The sequence below is a fragment of the Manacus vitellinus genome, unplaced genomic scaffold, assembly GCF_001715985.3.
Source record: "Manacus vitellinus isolate BGI_N305 unplaced genomic scaffold, ASM171598v3 scaffold_19_pilon, whole genome shotgun sequence".
Lineage (NCBI taxonomy): Eukaryota > Metazoa > Chordata > Aves > Passeriformes > Pipridae > Manacus > Manacus vitellinus.
This window is the reverse complement of record NW_021939395.1, coordinates 6,214,415-6,234,349: the sequence shown is the minus strand read 5'-3', so window position 1 is coordinate 6,234,349 and position 19,935 is coordinate 6,214,415. Positions and strand designations below refer to the sequence as shown.

General features: G+C 39.0%; 1 protein-coding gene across 1 annotated transcript in view; it reads right to left on the bottom strand.

Annotated features, from left to right (window-relative positions):
* LOC103766659 (AMME syndrome candidate gene 1 protein) overlaps positions 1–19,935 on the bottom strand; it is a 92,238-nt gene that overhangs the window by 35,073 nt on the left and 37,230 nt on the right. The window contains 2 exon segments of the mRNA XM_029959148.1: positions 2,646–2,756; positions 4,849–4,852. Of these exon segments, the coding sequence (XP_029815008.1) occupies positions 2,646–2,756; positions 4,849–4,852 (115 nt within the window).

Genomic DNA, 19,935 nt, shown 5'->3' with positions numbered 1-19,935 from the left:
TGTAGGGCAGGGGTGTCCCAAGAAAGAAATTGTTCACTTCAGATTCCTCGAGGAATTATCTTTGTGCTACTTTGAAGAAACTACACTACTGTATGCAGATAGAGATGTGTATGCTATACACTGTATACAATACACAACCAGAGACCACTACTAGAAATAAAGAAAAACTCATTTATTGTGATCCTAAGGACTATTCAGCATATTTGTAATAAAATTATGTGTGAAGGAAATTGCGGATATTTTGATCGCTAAGTGCCAGGGCATTTATGAACAGTTGTTCTTCTATACCGTTTTACTCACTGAAAGCTGGGCCACAATTCCACAGGAGGTGCTGAAAAAGATAAGAATGAACTAGACAAACAACCTAGTTCTGTTTATCCATGCTGTATCTTCAAAATCACCAAAGAAAAATGCCTCCCAGTGTCAAAGGAAAATAAAGGCAGCAGAATATCTGCCTGTATCCTCGACTGAAAATTTTGGTCAAGTTCCACTTTCTGAAGTAGAAGTCCATTCTCATTCTACCTACTTTGTTGATTAATTTCTGCCTTGAAGAAGTTTTCCTCTTTCAGGAATTTTCATGTCTTCTGCAGGAGCCTATTGCCCACATACTCCAGGATCAAGCTATAATGTCCTAGTTTCTGATCCCTCCCAAGGAGGCCTGTCAAGTTCCAAACTCTGAAAGCTCACAGATGTTCCAAAGGTGCTTCTGTTATTCCTCAAATGTTCTGTGGTTGAAACAACCAACATTATGAAGGAAGCTGATCACAGGTAAGCCTCTCTTTCATTTTTTAAATAATGACTGATAGAAGGGAACACCTTTTCCATACTTACAGACATGAACTTTACATTTCAGTGGTCATATGTGAAGTTTGGTTGTTTGCTTTTGTTTCAAAAAACAACATGGAATGTTTTGGGTGCCATAAAAAGGGTTCCTCATAAAAGGTAACAAAATCCAATATGTCACAAATATAGTATTTAATTTTAAGACAATCTATGTTCTCATGAAGATTTTTGAAAAGCAGGTTGGTATATAGTTCCGTTTTTTTCTCATCTTGAAAGTTACCAAACTATTTGTACTCTGAATAGCCTAGGATAAACTTCCACAGCACGTGGCCATCCTTTAAATACTGCACTGAAAATATTTCAGTTCCTTTAATTTCTATCACTTTTCATGTATTTTGAATTCGGTTTTCAGAGTCAGAATGCAGTGACAGGAATCTTAGGAGCATTTTTAAAGATATTTAAGAGTACAGCCCCATCTGAACTGTGAGAATGTTAAAGTCTATGAGGAACAAAGACTATTTTTTTGGCTATCACCTTCCTCCTAGTCTTAGAGGGAAATTTTCTGTACAAGCTCATTGTTCTTGATCAGGCACTGTAAAGGGTACATCTAAATGAAATGCTCTCCAGTGCAGGGGGCAAGCTGTCCTTCATCCAGTCTGGCTCACTAATGGTTAAGATTTTAAGACTTTTAACCTTCAGCAAAGAAATTGCTTTGAATTTTATTAAGAGATTTTCTCATTGACCATTTTGATTGCTGAGGTTTTAAAGGACACAAGTAGAAACATTCCAGAACACATAATAAATAAACTGAACACAATAAAGGTAACTAGGTCTTTCAGAAGTCTGCAAGGACTCCAGGAGATAAGCAGTTGATTTCTTCAAGCTGAGCAGAGAAGCATGAAATGAACTTCAAGTTGCAACTAACTATGGAGACAAGTAAGAAAGAACATGTCCCATTTTAATATTACTTAATACTAGGATTGACAAGGCATTTTAACAGCAAAGAAGAAGATCCTGTAATGGAGGAAAGCCTCAAATCTAGAGTGATCTGGAAGCACTAATTATTTTAAGTGATGACAATTTTAGAGGTCTACACATGCCAGAATGTAGCTTCTATTTTAAAGCACTATGAAGTCTATTTTAACTGAGAGGAACAAAATTCCATTGATTCTTTAGAGAATAAACTTAAGAAAACTCTTAGAAAAACACGAGTAGAAAGCTTGCTACTAGCTCTAGTGATAAACTTATTAGTTTTCACTCTATGCAAAGGAAATGGAACAATATTAAGGTGAATGAATTTAGGTGTAGATCAAAAAATGAAGGATTATGCTGCCAGGGAGTGAAGGATTATCATCACTTACCTCCCTCATCCAGAAGCTTCCCACTCAGGGGCTGGGATGTATCTGAAGAGTAACATGTAATGGAAATTTGTAGCATTAAATTAACTGCAGCTGATTGGAAGCACCTGATGGAGAAGAGGTGAGAATACCTGCTGTTTTAGAAGCGTGAATAGGATAATCCCCAAATCTGACTTTCTGGTCTTCTGCCCTGACATTAACTATTAAGGTTAAAATTTGTCTGAACACTGGAAAAAATACTATAATAGTCAGTTACAATAAGTTACTAGAGAGTAGTTTCCAGACCAATAAAAAGCAAATAGGCTCAACTTATGGTTTTTAACTGAGAGCATAGCCTCATGGCACCAGTACTCAACCAACCAGGCAATACACTTAGCATCAAAAGGACACACAGGTTTTCGTTGATCAGTACACGACACAGCCAAAAAACCCAAAGCACACCTATCATCTCCTCAACAGACTAGTTCAATACATAAGTCAAGGCTCCAGAAAACAAAATCTTACCTAGTAAGTGTGTACTCCCTGAGTCCTGAATGCAGGTTCATGGCGGAAAAAGTACCTATGCATCCACGCAATCGTTTATCTCGCCCGATCTTCCACGTTACAAACAGTGGGCTGTTTGAGGGAGGAAAAAAGAGACATGATCACAGAAGCAATTTTGACAGTTGGTGTGAAATTTCAGCAACAGTGCCCTTCCATTTCAGGCAACGGGGGGCCAAATCTCTAAAACAACTCTATTATATCATGTGATATAATAGAAAATAAGATTACTGGAATAGTTTATGGGCAGAACGAAAGCTCTTGGTAACAGATCTGATATGCTCAGTGTCCCTCATTAACCTTCTCCTGTGAATGGGAAAAGCCTTGCCTTAAGAGACCTGTACATCAGGAACCCTTTATGGAAGGGAAAACACCCCTGTCACACCAGCCCATCCCTCCTCCTGAACACAAATACTTTGGTCCTTAACACTGCTGGCAAGAAACAGAAATCCTTGGAAGACAAGAAAACTTCGGTACACCCTTTAAAGAATGGCCTGAGGAAAGGGAATTTTCTCTATGAATCCCAAGTTAGTATTTAAAAATGACCAGGAGTGGAGCAAAATCTCTTAGTGAGTTGAACATGTCTCAGTTATAACTCTTGCTCTGAAGACTACAGCCCCACTGCACTAAAGCTGACAGAAACAAGGTGCATCTCTGACATTCTGAGCACCTGTGACCACCACATACACACTTAAGGATGCACAGCTGACTTCTTGCCAAAGCCATTTGATGAGGCACTGCTCTTCAGCATCATACACATGTACACCCCTTTTGGTTTTCTTTACAGCTGTTTCCTGCACAGTCTCCTTACTACAGCCCAGAGCCATCGCTGTGAAGACCAAGAGGTCTAACATGAGGTAACCCACCTCAGGGTAGCAGCTGAGAAGCAGGAGACAAAGCAAACACAAATATCACACAGGTGCCCTGAAGGAAGGGAGCAGATACAGAAGCATAAATGGAGTCAAAAATCCACAAATTCACAAAAGCCAAGTTGGCTGCATCAAAAAGTAAGAATCATCTTCTGTTACATCTATTAGCTGCAAATAATGAGTAGATTTACAACAGTGCACTGTAAGATTAACAGTGCTGCACGGAAAGACAACCTTTGGTAACTGCCTTGTCCGACTCCTCATCTGAAGGATCACTAAAAATATATTCTGCAAGTTTCTCTGCTTTGTGAAACACAACTTCCCTTTCCAGCTATGCTGAGATTTTAAAAACATACTAAGGCTAGGAGCTTTATTATATGAGTAGATCAGTCACTGCAAGATTGCACAGCATAACAGAGCTGGGTGAAATTGTACTGGGAGTGTGTGAAGTACTGGACTCTCAAGGAGAAGCTGCTATCCCTTTTATCCTTCCATTCCATTCGCTTTGTCTGGTGTGGCACAAGATATTCATCACGTAATGGCAGAAAAAGAAATGTCCCTCAGTCCCTACAGCACCAATGCAGCTGCATCCAGTCCTCTCCTAACCTTCTAAAACCTGTTGCTATTACCTGCTGGTACAGCAACTTCCTCCTTACTCAATTAAGCTGGACAAGTTCCCTTCTTTCAATGATGATGAATAAAAGAGGAAGCTGAAGTCATAGTTTTCTTTTGGATTTCCTTTTATTTCTTTTTGACTGCCACCCCCCTCTCTTTTTTAAAGTTGTTTAATAAACACTGGAGACCATAAAGCCATTACCTAACATTTAGCAGAATGTGGGCTATTACATTATTCTCCAAAAGTGGCATTTTACTACCATTTTCAAGAAAGGTATCCTAGTTGCCCTTAATGCCATCAGCAAAGTTATTAGATTGCAACGGCACTGAAGACACTCACTCCCCTTGCACAGAAACAAGCATGAATAAGATTCAAACTGGACTTTAGGATTATTCTCTTGACCTTTACCTTTGGATTATGAGATTTATTAGCTGTAATACACTTAGTAGAAGGCTGTAATTCAGGGAAACCTATACACATTTACTTTCTTGTCAAAACTGAATTCCTTCTGGGATGCAGCATTACTGCTGCTTTAAAAGGACAACAGAAGACCAGAGACCACCACTGAATGTCAAATAGTACTGAAACATTTGCATATACTTTGAAGGTCCATGTCAATGAGTAGCAACAGAAAACACAAAGGTTATATGCATACACTTTTGTAATAGTGGTATGTTCACACTAAGGTGGGTAAATGAAGCACCACTAGCAGCCATACATTCCATACACCAAAAACTCTGACTAAAGATGTTTTTCCAACCTTTCAACTTCTGTATTGCTCCCCAGGAGCCACTAAAGGTATCAGCATGTCTACACAGAAGATCTAAGCCTACTGAACAGAATTACTTAATTACCATCACAGATGTCTTCAAAGTGTAATGTGGACCAAAGGTTCAGAACAGTCACTGACTTAAATCTTCAAGATTCAAGAAGGTACCTTCAGGGCTCCTGCTACCGTAAGAAATAATTATATAATTATGTTATATAATTCTGTTCATAAATGATCCACATTCTACGTGTGAAAAGTAGAAATAATGGGAACAAAATCCCCAAAACGGAAAAATGGGAAAGTTGCCTTAAAATTCTGAAGTTCAGAATCTCTGCAATCGTTTTTATTTCCTGACGAAATGGTTTCCCAGTCAGCTTGTACCTAGCTATTCTTGTGCCAACATTGTCCTTTAGTTTAAATAGTTCTTTCCCTTCCTGGTGATTATTCCCACAGTATTTATAGAAAGAATTCATATGCCTCTTCAGACTTCACTTTGCTGAGCTGAATGAGTTGTGCTCATTCACTTTCCTCTCAAAGGGGACCTTTCCATTCTGACCATCACATCTCATCGCTACACTTTTTCAGTTTAAATTTGCCTTCTTGAACATCCACGCCCAGAACTGGAGGCAGAATTACACAGGAAGGTCTTGCACCTGCACTGATGGTTCCATTCTTGAACTAGAAACACCAAATTCTACATTTTAGTATTCTTACAGCATAATGTCGAGTCCAAGCCTTTACAGAGCATTTCTAGTCTTACACTAAACAAAGACCATAGGAAACCTGCTCACAGAAGCTAGACAAGCTATGCAGAGAAAAGAATCTTTTTCTTTCTAGTGATGCTCTTTAACTTTTTACTGGTATCCTTGGTTTCAGCTGCTTGCCTATCTTCCTCAAGCCCGCAGTGCTTTTCTTGTTTTAAAGCCAGTAACACACAAATAAACTTGCTATCTAACTTAACTGCAAATCTGAGGCTAAGGTGCCAAACTCCACAGATACTGATGTCAAAACCATATAAGGAAATTGGTACATTTTCAACCTGAAAAAGTTCTTATTTTCATCTGTTTTTCTTAAAATAAAAAGGAGGGGGTTTTTTTGAGCAACATATTGTTAGACCTAAAAATCTTTAGTAAAAAGCAGAAGGGGCAGCAGATGCAATGCTGGGAGTCCCTGTTATCCGATGATGTACAGCAAGGATGATGGCCTGCTGGAGACCTGAGTCCTCTTTTTGTTTAAAGAACTTTGAACCTGCATATCTCACAAGAGTCAAAGAGCCTGTTGGGCTGGAGTGCTGTAAACTTATTAACCCTTTAACAAGAGATGAGACCAAACAGCCTCCTGATGTTCACTGCTGACTCTCTTTGATTTTGTATGATGAAACGTAAGAGAACAAAGAGAATAATTCACACCTGAAACTGTGTGTTAAACTGTGGGAGAGAAAATGGTCATTAAAAACCTCCAGGATTAAAAAAAAAGTTAAAAAATCTGAAAACCCCACGTTCATCTGACACTTCTGCATGTTTCCTTCTATACAGCAGAATTATGGGATTGAATAGAGAAAGAGAGATATGTGGTATTGACCACATTTGAAGGATCAGAAAACATTAATTATTTATTGCTTCAAGGACTATAAGACTGAGTAGCTTCAGTGAGGTTCTAGGTGCTATTCAACATTTTCTGATTCAAGAACAGAAACCAGTTTCTTCATCTCAAGTTCAAAGTGGGCTCTGAAGTGAAAATTTAGAGAAGCCCATGGATGATATTTTTCCTATTCTGAAAGCCAATATAAAGAGTCTCCGGGCTAGATGCAAACAAAAAGTTAGTTTTTCCACTGCAGTGCCATTTAACACATATTTTGCCAGGAGTTAATAAAAGCACAACTTGCTTGACTAGTTTTACACAATTGAAAAAAGAGTTAGGTACTGAGTAAAGTGTCTTAAATCCATTTCCCTGCCTGTGTCCAACTGTGCATATATACACAAGAACCCCCAACTTACTAGGATAATGCCATCCAGCAAAATCCATAAAGATTGGAACACATCAACCATAAATTTCCCCGAACAGGGAAATATATTTTGTGATAACATTCTTCTTCCATGGGGGAAACATCCCGAAATTCTTAAAACCAGTCTATACTGCACTATGCCTTCAACATGTTTAGTCAGCAAAGAAGGTTCATTATGGCCAATATGTGGCAATCCAAAACCAATCACTACAACCTACTGCCTTCAGAAACTGGAAGATCTGCAATTTTTGAATTAAAATACTATACAATTACTGAAAATGTTATTAATTACTTTTGAGGGTGCAGCATATTCTTTCAGTCACTCTCAGGACTAAATGATCAAATGAGCAACTCTTCCAACTACTGTATTTCAGAAACAAACATTCAGAGATTTCTGTCATTAGGCATATAACACACTTAGTATGTTCGGTGGCTTTTCTGAAATCATCACATGCCCTAGAGGGATCAGCCTCAAACCTGAGCTGCTAGGTGTGAATTTGTTAGCAAGTTCTGCTTACCTAAGCAGCTAATCTTAAGGAAGGTCAGAAAGCAGCTACTATTTTAAGAATACCTAGTTTAAACAACAGTATAATCAGGGTTAAAAATAAAAGGACTGCTGACTGGTAGGTCGTTGTCTGAAGTGAACCTACAACACCTTAATTAAGATCACATTCAAAATTCCTTTTAAAAATGGACATAAATTCACAAACAGAGCCAGATGATGAGTCTGCTTCTTCAGCTGCAGCAGAGTTGCTGTTCTTGTACACTGTATTAGCAGAGCTCAGACAGCATAGGCAGCATTCCAGAAAAGAGAAGGTACAAGTAACAATTTTTAAGGGGATGACAAGAAATTTTAGGTATGCTCAGACAGTACCGACAAAAATGTCAAAACAAACGACAAAGAGTTGTTGTTTTGTACCTTCTACCTCCAACTCCCAAAAGACAATCAATCAACTTCATGAAACAAATTGAATTTCTATGACATATGTTCCAAAGTTTGCTGTTCACTTTGCTAAAATAAATATTGACATGTAACAAAATCCAGAATGCCTCAGAAATCACACACGTTGGTTATGTAGGCTTATTTAGCATTGCTAAAAAAGGATTTGAGTATTTACAGTTCCTCAGATGCACTTTCAAGAAACAACCTTTGAAATCATTATATTCTCCACAGAGATATTCTTCAGGGCAGTACAGGTGGCAAAGTAAAAGCACTTAGTCTGCAGCACTTACAGGTCACAATGCACCTGGAAATTCCTCAGGATTGCATCTTCCTTACAGATGAACTAATTACTCGCTTCATTGCCCAGGGGTACTGATGAATTTTTGAGGCCTATATATCTCAGTTTTAAGGGGAGACACTTGAATTTTCCTCTCAACTGGAATGTTTCTTCCCCAAATTCCCAAAATTACAACTTCAACTGGGTATAAATTGAGTCTGTACAATGGACTGATGTGTCAGGGCGCCTGCACAGACACACAGCTGAGTATGCACACACTAACCAAGAGGACGTACCAGTTCAGCAGCTCATACTGCTTCAAACTACAGCCACAGCTCCTGTCTACCACAAACTCCAAGTCATCAAGCTGTTTTATAACTTAATCAGTAGGTATCAGGTTTATACATCTGGATAATCAGGTGCTAAATCATTAAGTTAATTGAAGTCATCTAGAATTGAGTATCTTCAGAGCATCAGCCCCTGGGGTTGTACATTAGTCACTAAAGCCATCTGCATCTCCAAGATAGTAAGATCAAGCTGAAGTAAAGATCCAACAGATCCTATGCAGTCAGGCCAGAGAGAATATAGGCATGGCTCTGTTTTTTAATTTAGAAGGGTTTTTTTAAAATAATAATAATAATAGAAAAAATTTAAAAATCAAGCCTTAAAAATATTTCCAACCCATACAGCTGTGAAGAAAGCTTTCCAAGTATGACCCAAGAATTAGCCAATGCAATATCACAAGGTTATTCCAGCACCTTGGCTGCAGATCTTAGCAACAGCAGTGTTAGCACAGCCTTTATGTTTACTATTTCTTGTCACAATCATCCATGCAACGGGGAAACCATTAGTCATTTCAAACTGAAAATACTCTTTGCAATGATGAAGAACAGTGGCATGAAGCCGTCACCCACACAAAACAGGGAGGGGAGGACATGATTTGAGAGTAGATAAGAGGAAGAAAAAAGCAAGAAGGAATAAAATGGAAAATTCATAACTCCTTCAAAAGACTGTGGAAGTGAAGGAACAGTGGGGAAAGAGAAAAGTTTTTTCACCTTCCTCTGAATGCCAAGTAGAATGTGTCTGTTAGTCTTAAATAATAAAAGATATCAAGGAAGAATGGAACTACCAGAATGAGACGAGGGGTTCCATTCTCCTTAAGACACAGCACTTGTGATGCCAAGGCTCCTCACCAGAGTATTATCACAGTATTTTCTGTGATCACGCACACCATGATCCCTTGCTCTTCCATATTTACCTCTGACTTTAGTCAGTTTAGCCTTCTAGCTTGTAAACTTCTGCTAATCCTATCCAAGTCCTGACCAGCAGGGCAAACATACAAACCTACTCCTCAAAACCAACCACTCATCTCTATTTCAACACCATCAATTACTAAAGACAGTAAATTACCAGCTATGCTTTTTAAAAAAGGCTTGTTGTTTTACACATAATTCTTTTTGTTAAAGGTGCCTACAAGTCTCTCAGCACAGGTCTAGAGGGAGCAACACAGCTTGAAGACATGTAGACATCCCTGAGCTACTTGAGGCGAGCATGTTTATCTGAGCAGCACAGTGCCATATGTGTGGGAGCAGATAGGATGGCTCTGCACTTGGCCTAGACAATTCTGGCTCTTATTAAGCACTCGATGAGGAACTGCTGAACTGTACACAGTGTTGTGACAGAGCCATCAGCACAGAACACTCCTCTGATCAGCACGACCAGCCTCGCACAATTTGAGATGTGGCAAGGTACTGCAAAGTGTGTACTCCTGTCTCCATCACACTCTGAACTCATTACATGTCAAAATTCATTCTTCTGCCCATTGTGCTTGTTTCTGTATTTCATGTGTTTTTATCCTTTCTTTCCATTCCCTCAATCCTTTCATCTCCTCTTCCTTTTCTGTCCTCCCTCTACCTTCCTCACACTTTATCTCCCTTTGTAACCAACTTGTAAAAAAAGGGGGGGGAGAAAAAATAATGTAATATTCAAGTCATTGCATTCCACGTGCCCATTACAAGTCAGTGAAGGTTGAAGACTTTCTCCCTAAATGAATCTCTTTGCTTTCATGAAGTCTGGAACCATCATTTTGATTAAAACTTTTGGAGCCTTCAGCATTTCCCCAAAAAAATGACAAAAATTATGAGAAAGTGGATTTTGACATGCAAAGTTTAAAGTTTTTTGGAACTTCTCTTATCATAATAATGCTTAATCTTTCAAGACAGTACAGATGCTTATTAAATGCATCCAGAGTAAGGACTATAATTCCAGATAAAATTCTACTCCAATATCAAAAGCACCCAAGAACAAGTGTCATCATATTCTAGGTTATTAAGACACTATAATTTCTAACGTTTAATAAAATCATATAACAATATATATACATTATAAAACTCTTCACATTTATGCTGACCTACTTAAGCAATTCTTTTTCCCCAGTTGCACAATTATGAACCAGAGCAGAAAAATCAGACTTTATGAAGTTAATAAATCAATTCAGTGTCATTACAAACTGCTAATGTTATTACTTCAGAATATGCAATCACCTGATTATGACTTTCTATGGGGCATATTTAAATGTTCTGAACAAATATACTTTTGTTTTCCTGATACCTCTACTATTAGTCATCCATTGGACTTCTTCTAATCAAATCAAACTAACTTCAGATTATACATTGAAACTAGTGGTTTGTTAACAAAAACTATTCACAAAGCAAAGTTGGTATTTTCTCCTTGGATATTTCTACCTTTCTCATTGCCCAGAAGACATTACACTATTTTATGTTCCCTTTGGTAGCTGTCGACTGAAACACCAGGAAAATAGTGCATTTGAGCCAATAAATAATTTGCATCAAGTAACTTTGGCTGCATTTTAAGTGTTTCGAACCAGACAGGTCCCACCCAAAGTCACCTCCACACCCAATTTTCAAAGAAAGGGAGCAACTTCAAACCACATGCGGCTCCCATATCTGAAAATGAGCTCAAAACACATGTAGGCCATGTCCAAATGTAGCCACATTACTAAACTAACAAGCCTTTAAATTAACAAGGACTGGCCCTACTTATCCTCCCAAAGCAACACTATGGAATCTCCTCTTGGGGAGGAGCAAGTAGTCCTGAATTAGAGATAGCCATGTTAAAGAAAAACATTTTAAAGGGTGCAATATAGTCACCCTAAAAACATATCATTGGAAGCTTTGCAAGTCAAAGTTGAAACAATTTCAATACCATCAAAGATCTCATGTATAGTTTATGATACAAACTGGAAATGAGCTAAAATATTTCCAGTGAAAGTACTTTCAGTGGTAATTTTTTTGCAATTAATGCTTTGAAAGGATTCAGCAGAAACTTTTCCTAAAATTCCATGAATGTATCCAAACCAAAATGTTTTAAGAACATCACATCTAAAATGTTTTAGAAAGCTGTATAAGGTCCCCAGAACTTCTACCCATAAAAGAACAGTGAAGAGAGTGTTAAAGAGATGAGATAAGAACAGCTGCAGCTCCTAGATGTGCCTGTCCTTAGAAGTCACTAGCAAGAATGCAGCAAACATTAGTTTTGAGGTGCTGGTATAACGTTTCCCCTTCTATCACCAGCAGAGTGACTCAGGCATAAAATTAGTTTTGAAATTTGATAGAGAAAAAGCATTCTTCAGGCACTAAAAGTCTGGAAGCTTTCTGCCACAGCATCATTTCCATTCTTTGAAGAGAGCAAACAATTCCATGTTCACAAGTAGTTGCTGCATATTTACTACAAACCAAGAGCCAGAGAATATTGTTTTGCATAGATTTCAGACAGCAGCCTAACAAAGTACTCCTACCTTTAGAGTATACACATACTACCTTAAAAGAGAGTCTGTTCTCATTGCCAATGAAGATACTAAATTTTTCCTTCTGATTACTTGACAGTTTTATCCAAACTGCCTGTGACTATCAGGGATGCTGGATTTTTATAAACTTTTTTTTTTTGTTCTGCTGTAGTATTACCTGAAGCAGTAATTCAAGCCATCAGTAAAAGCCATGAGTTGCAGTTATTAAAAGGTCACACCAAATTTTATTAGAGCTATAACTGGGACTCTCCTGCTACAGACGAATCATAACTTATTTTTTAATGAATTTCAGTTAACTGTGAGACACGTTCTTTCAAAATATTAGATCAACGAGTAGAAGCAGGCAAGGCAATGTATGCAATTTGTTCTGGAAAATAACTCTGTTAATTAAGTTCAGACACTTTATACTACAAGACACTAGGCATACAGTCATAAAGGCATCCACTTGGACCTTTAAAATGCTTTCTGTTAGTTGCCAAATGCACAATGCATGCTGAGACATAAGCACCTAAGGGCACAACATAAACAGATGAACAAAAATTTTATGCCAATAATTTATAATTTGCCAAGCCTGTGAGAAATTAACACACAGGAGTTCTCTGCTTAAATGGAACTTAGTTCAAAGGAATGAGAAATATTTAAAGAAACCTAAGGAAAAAACCTGGAACTACATAGGATTTTTTTAATAGTAGTAATATGTTACAAAACTTATATGCCAAGCTGTCCACTAACAGGAGAGACTGCAATTCATCCAAACATTCAAAATCATTCCTTTAACAATCATTGCTTCTTCTCATTTTAAACTACATATTCTAAAGGTCCACTGCATAACAGTAGCTTGCAAGAGACTTGAAACACTAGAAATCATTCAACAAGATACATTAGAGTATACTTTCAAATTTTTAGAATTTTAAAAATGCTTAACTTTGAAAATCTAGTAAACATTCGATTATTTTGGAAGTGGTTAAGAAGCTCATGATAATGTTGCAAGAGGAGCCATAAAACAAGTCTCAGCAGAATCTGAATTTACCCTCTAATTCAGACTTCACTAACTCAACAGCTGGAATAAATTCATCTTTTGGATCACCAGAATTACTATTAAATCAATGCACTCTAGACTGCACTATTTGTATAGAACTTAGACATGTAATTTAACCAGTGAGACAAGGGTTCAAAGATAGACTAAATACAGTGCTAGAATTAGAGTCAAATGGAATTTATATTTTTGATACAGGAAAGACATAGGACAGCACTTTTAAGATGGACAAAAATGATTCAAAATCACAGAGTTCTCAATGGTTTGAAAGTAATGTCTGCTATTCATTCTGGATGCTTGTAAGACAGACATCTGTCAGTCAGCACAGGTATAGAACACAGGGATATCATGCCTTCAAATGAACTCGATGATCTCTCTTTGTCCTCCCACCCCTTAAATAACAAATGACTGCATTGAGGGTTGAGTAACAGTGAAGTTCAGAGTTCCTGATTAAATAAAAACAGCCTCACCCAACCTCCCATCCCCTGACAGCCTCCTCTCTTGTTCTTCAACAGATGTGTGACTGGGGAACTGATCTGGTTAAAAGTATCTCTCTCCTTTTTGCCAGTTTAATGTAGACCAAGTTTGATTCTCTGCTCTGTGTCACTGTGAAGGAGCACACACAGGGACATCAGCTCAAAAAGTGAAGAGGTAAAAGGTGCAGCAGTGAAAAAGGGTAAGGATGATCACTGCTTATATCTGCCCTCACAAGAAGAAACAACACGCAGTGCTGCTTAAACAACAAGGAACAGCAGTAAGAGTATTAAAGAAAGGTCATTACTTTCATTAGAACAGTCTATACTGCTGGAAAAAGCAGAGGAGCTTTCAGACACATTGCTGCTTTAGCAGATTAGGCAAAGCACAAGATAGAACAAAACTGCTCCTGAGGTAAACATAACCAGGCTAACCTTGAACAAGAACACACTTGGGGACCAAAGGAGTGTGTTAGTGACAGGGCAGATGACTGGTCACTGATCCCTTTGGGAGAAGAACACACTGCAGCCAGTGACACAGGGATGCAGTAACACAGGGCCAATGTATCTGGTTGAGGCCTCATTTTCAGAACACAGCAGCTGTGCCTCAGTTACTCTCAGACATCAAGATAACAAAGCATCATTTTCAGAGCAAGTACACAGGTTACTACATGCTGTCACCAGCCATACACTTAGACAACCCATAAACACAAAGACACTAGGTGTAGTATAGGAAGTGAAAGAAGCATCTTCACAGGCTTTCCCTGTTATATTCTTCCAATAGCATCTGCCATTGGCCATCCCTGGGAGACAACATAGAGGGCTAAGTGGATCCTCCCTGGCAACATCAGCTCTTTCATGGTCTCTTACCAAACACAAGTTCCCACAGACACACAGCTGTTGTCTGCAATACAGTAATTTCGCTTCCAAAAAATGCACTTTTTCTATTTGAAGACTGACAAATTTAGGGTTATGCCTTCATTATGAAGAAACAAATCTAAAAACTTTCAAAAACTCCATTGCTTCCTATGAACCTCACTGCAGTTTTATACTCAATAATTAGCAATGCCACTAGAAAAGGCGCTCTCACGTAGTCTGCTTGTTTTTTCTCCCATGCTTCATCATGTCTTTTACCATCTCTAGCTTCCACGTGGACATAAGTTGGGTCAGAGTTAATCTCTTTGAAATAATCCACCCTCTGCATCCTGTCAAACCAGGAATCCTCCTTGCAGGAGACAGAACTAAGAGTAGGAAGAAGCAGGTGGGGTTATCGGATGACTTCACCAGACACGCAGCTCACTGTATTTGTGACATCTGACAATCAGCTGGCACAATGCCCAGCAGATGCAGAGGCAGCAACCTCTCAGGGCTTCTCCTCTGACTACTTGGTGATTCAGCAAAAAAACCCCAAAACCACAAGAATCAAAAACCAAAACAAACCCAAAACCCAACCAAACAACACAGCAGTCCACTGAACTGACACTAATAACAGTAGCATATGGAATCACAGGATGGATTCTCTAGTGAGTAAGGTGAGGTCGATGGACAGAAGAATTACATTCAGGATTTCCACGGCTTTACTTTCTCAAGTGCTGCCAGATCCACATGCAAGGCCTGGGAGGGAGGCTGAGATGGGAAGTCAGTGATACAGAGGGAAGGGATTTAGGCATGATGGGAACAGGAAGAACTTATTAGGCATGCACATAAGTCATGCCAGAATCAGACAGACTGGCATGACTAGTAAGAGTTTTGGAACTAACAAACACTTCTCTGCACTACTGCTGGGAATTTCAGAAGTAACACGTGGGAAGCCAAACGCTTGGCCTCACCTGACACCCTGGAAGTAACAAGCATCTCCAAGACCTGGTAGAAGGAGGACAAATCAATACACTGTAATGCTGAGAGCTTACCAGCTTAGTCAGCAATTCCAATGGGAATGACAAACAACAGGCAGCTGGGGAATGGCACTGTGTGCAAAGGATATACAAATATTTAATGCCATAAAGCATTACAGGAGAAGAGAAGCCCAATGAACTTACGGTAGAAGTCGCATAATGAAGTAAAAAAGATGCATCAACTGCACTACCAGTTTAGGGAGCTTATAAAGTTTAAGAAAGGTAGTAACAGTGGGCAACTGAAATCTCCTGATATAACGTGAACCCTGTGACTCATCAGAATGGCATACAGAGATTTTTTTTTTTTTCACAAGTAATGACTTCTGCCTTGAAAATTCGTGCTAGGACCTACTTGAAAAGATGCCATTTTTGGTTTGGTTTTGAGTGGTACACAGGACCTGGCTAAAGGACATTGATAGGAAAGCTGCTTTGTAAGTGTCTGCAATGCAATTATATTTCAACATCGCAGTTGAATACAGTGGGACATAAAATTATGCAGCACATGGATAATTAATTTTAAGGGCACAGTGTAAAAAAAAAAAAAAAAGCATTCTTCCCAAACCTATTTCCTCTCAAAAACAACCCAAACAACAAACCAACCTAAACATACACAATCCTAAGAAGGGCAGGGGGGTGGAGGAAGCAACAAAAGCAGACAAAACTGTATTAAAAGATCAGGTAAAACATCATCACAGTTAGAAAAGAAAACAAAAGCAGTCCAAGGGACACATCAGCCCCAGCAACAAAAGCCTGCATCCTGCATGACTGAATAGGGAAGTTAGGGAGCAAATCTGAGAGATCAGCTTTTAAAAACAGAAAGCTTGCCTAATGAGAACAGAAGAGATTACAAAACAGACCGTAGGTCAAAAGTAAACAGTAAATAAAGAACTTAATATGTTTGGGTAGCACCTTGCAAAGTTATTCAACTACATCAAAAGCAGGAAACCAACTAGAAAAACTAGACCAAGATGAAAAAGGGACACAGCACCAATGCAGAGAAGCTCAGTGGAACACTCTGTTCCCAGTCTTTACTAGTGAAGTAACTGGGGAGACACTCACACCTTATCTTTATGGTATATAGGTCAGAGGGACAAGGTCAACTTGAACTAAGTACAGAGGAATCATGAGGCTGAATGGACAAGTCAGACATGGTTCACGTGGGCCAGCACAGACCTGCTCAGGACAGCTCCAAACCTGACACTGAAGAACTGCTGGGCAACAGGTGGCCACTGTAACTCCAGGGCACACTAAAGATCCTAAAGGGACTGGCACTACAGAAAAGCAAATGCAATTTCCATCCCTGCAAAGTGGCAGTGGATCTGACTGCTGTACACAGACAACCAGTCTGTTGCAAAGAGCATGCACACCTTCTGTGAGAGAAAATCCTACCAAGACCACAACATGGTCTTCCCCTCCCTCATGCTGGTGCCAACTTACAAATTCCTCTGAATTTGGGGACTGAGCTGTTGGACCTATTGGATATCTGGGCTGAACACCATATCATCTTGTGGAAGTGATCACTCAGGATTATTCAGAAAAAAAATCTATAAATGTAATCTTCAGCCACCCAAAAGAGGCTCAAGACTTTCTGTGACAACCTGCACATGGCTTCTGCTACACATTGCAGGCTCCTTCACCATCTCAAAATCACAATGCAAAGGTTTGTTGTATGTTGCAATGTTTGCAACTACGTGCTTAAAAGCACTGTGATGCACCCAGATGAACTCAACGAGGGGAAAAAAAAATCCCATAACCCTGTTTAGCCTCATATAGCAGCCTGTAAGCTTTGTTCTGATGACTGGGGAATTGGATGTAGGGCAAACAATTGGCAATGCTGCTAACAGCAGATTCACGAAAGAAAGTCTGTCATTATGTGATTACTTTTTCTTCCATAGCTTCTGGATGTACTTGTAGGCACCAACCTATCTGCTGATGGTGCTAAAAGCTGAAAAAAGTCACTGAGGTGAGTCTGGGGGGGGGAAATCAGGTTGAAGCTCAAGTACTCTCTCTACTGTCATTAATAATGACTGGTTGCAAGGGTCCCATCTCTCCCCAGACCACATGGGAAGATCCAATCCCTTAAGCCAGCTCTGGCATTTAGCGTGCTAAAAGACTCAGCAAAAAAAGTCTTAAAACTCAGCAAAAAAAATAACCTAACAAAAAGCAGTAGAGTATCTGCTGCTGACTTATCAAGCAGAAACAGCACCGCCAGCATACACTGATCAATGCAAGTAGTACAAGTGGGGGTGTGGGGCACGCATACGAGGATGTTTTGTTTGCCATGGACATGCAGTCTCATCCAAAAGTTGCATTTAACTCACATTACTTCCCCAAACAAGCAGAGTACAGTCACAGCATTCATTATGCCTGCAATAGGTTTGGTATGTGAGTGAAGTCAGGTTGTGAAACTGCACTCCAGTTCTCTAATGTCATTCAAGTGGCTTGCAGGACACAAATATGCTGCATAAGATAGTCAGCTATTCAAAACTAACAATACTAAAGCATAACAAAATGCTGGAAGACCTAGAATTAATCTCAAGCAAATCGACTACAACATTTCCAAACAAAGCTTAAACATTTCTTTCTAAAACTAAATATTCTCTCAAACGCCACATGAGACCCAAACAGTTTCATAACTATGTATAGAACACCTTCAGATCCCTTCAAATGTCAAAACTGAATTTCAAAAACCATCTCAGACTGGAAACTCTGGAAAAAAACCAGGGTGAATTTTAATTTTGATGCATTAAAATCTAGGTGTTCATGCTTTGTTTCGTTTTTTCTTCACTAGATATCATTTTATGAAAGCAAAAAGCTAACTACGTCTTCCAATTAACCTTGAAAACTACCCATTTCTGAAGCTAACACAAAATTACAACTGCATTGCACACCAGCAAATTATATATATAGCCTTTCCAAAGTAGTACCAGGAGTTCTCTGAAAATACTGTATCCTACAACTATGTCACAAAAATATACAGTATAAATGTGCTGGTTTTGTTCAAGATACTTATTTGACATACTACCCGAAAAACTCCAACAGCTCACCACCTATGAGCAGATCCCACATAACCATAACTGACATAAATCACTGACCTAAAGAGGAATATTATTTTATTGCTATTAGATCTGTACATTAGTTAATCAATGAACTTTCTAAAGGTCAAACCAATGAAGATGCATCTTTATTCCAAAAGATTCAACCTTCCTACTCCTACATATTTTTAAAATCAACACACATAATGGCACATGGCTTTTAAAGGACTACCAAAAAGGCCGTAAATCCCTTGAAAACAACTGAGAGGTCCAAGTTGTTCCTTTTTGGATTTCTCACTGCAACACTTCAAGGTGCCAGGTCTCCTATTTTCACCCCTTCCAAGGCAGAAGAATTCAACTGCTGTCTCACTCCCCGACCAGACTCCAACCTGCAACTTCTGTTCACCAGATCTGACAGCTGGAGGTTGGCACCCATTTTTCTTTCAGTAAACTGGGACAGGTCGGTCTACACTGTGATCAGCAAACTTTACTGAAAACTAAAGGATGGATTTACACACTTGACCTTGCTCAGGTAGAGCCACTGGCACAGCATCCACCCCATCAACAGCACTCAGCTCTGTGCCAGACCACACATGAGGTGCTGGCATGTTTCACCTCATGGTGAGAGGTCAAACTCCTCTTCCCTTTGACCATCATCTCCAGTTTTACCTCCTTTAAGCTGTCACTCCCTCAATTGCATCCAAGCCCAAAACACAGGTAGCAGTGGCCATCCTTCAGCTGATGGGAGAAACCTCAACTGAGATGAGGGGGAACAGAAGGGACCACCATATAAAAACACTGATAAACAATAACCATATTACCAGCGGTAGAAGCAAGGATCACCTACTCTATCACTTTGCTGGTTTGCTGTTTTTGTTTAAAAAAACTGAAACAAAACGACACAAACAACTCACCAAAACTCAGGTTTGCTTTAAAAGTTATTCATGTACCACAATTTCAAAACCTATCAATTTGAAGTCTTCTGACATTTCAAGGTAAGCACAGAAACCCCAACTCTGAGACACCTCAGGGTGAGCCTGTCTTTTCAGCACCCTGTTACTCCCTTTCATAGGAACTGTGCTCCCAAACTGCTCCATCCCTTTGCTGTCATGAATTGCTGTGCATAAAAAAAAATCCATTTTATTAGTTGGCTGAAGTCAAGTAGTAAAGCCTCCAGTATCACTACTTCAAAAAAAATTACTGCTTAACAAATACTTTGTTTGCCATTTGAATCGTCATTTCCTTGAGTTTTATTTTGGCAATGTTTCTTATTAACAGCAAAGATAGTGTGTTCAGAAAAGCAATATCCCTGTTCAACGTGAATAGTTAGTGAGTTATGGTTCAGTTCCAATCCAGTGAAATGTTATTTATACACACAATATTCTCCAAATTCATTACCTCCACACAGCTCCGTTATTGACCAGTGTTTGCCTTTATTCATTTCCACCTCAAGAAAGTCATAAATCTTACTCAAACCAAAAAGAGTGAAAAGAATGGTAAAAGTTTCTCT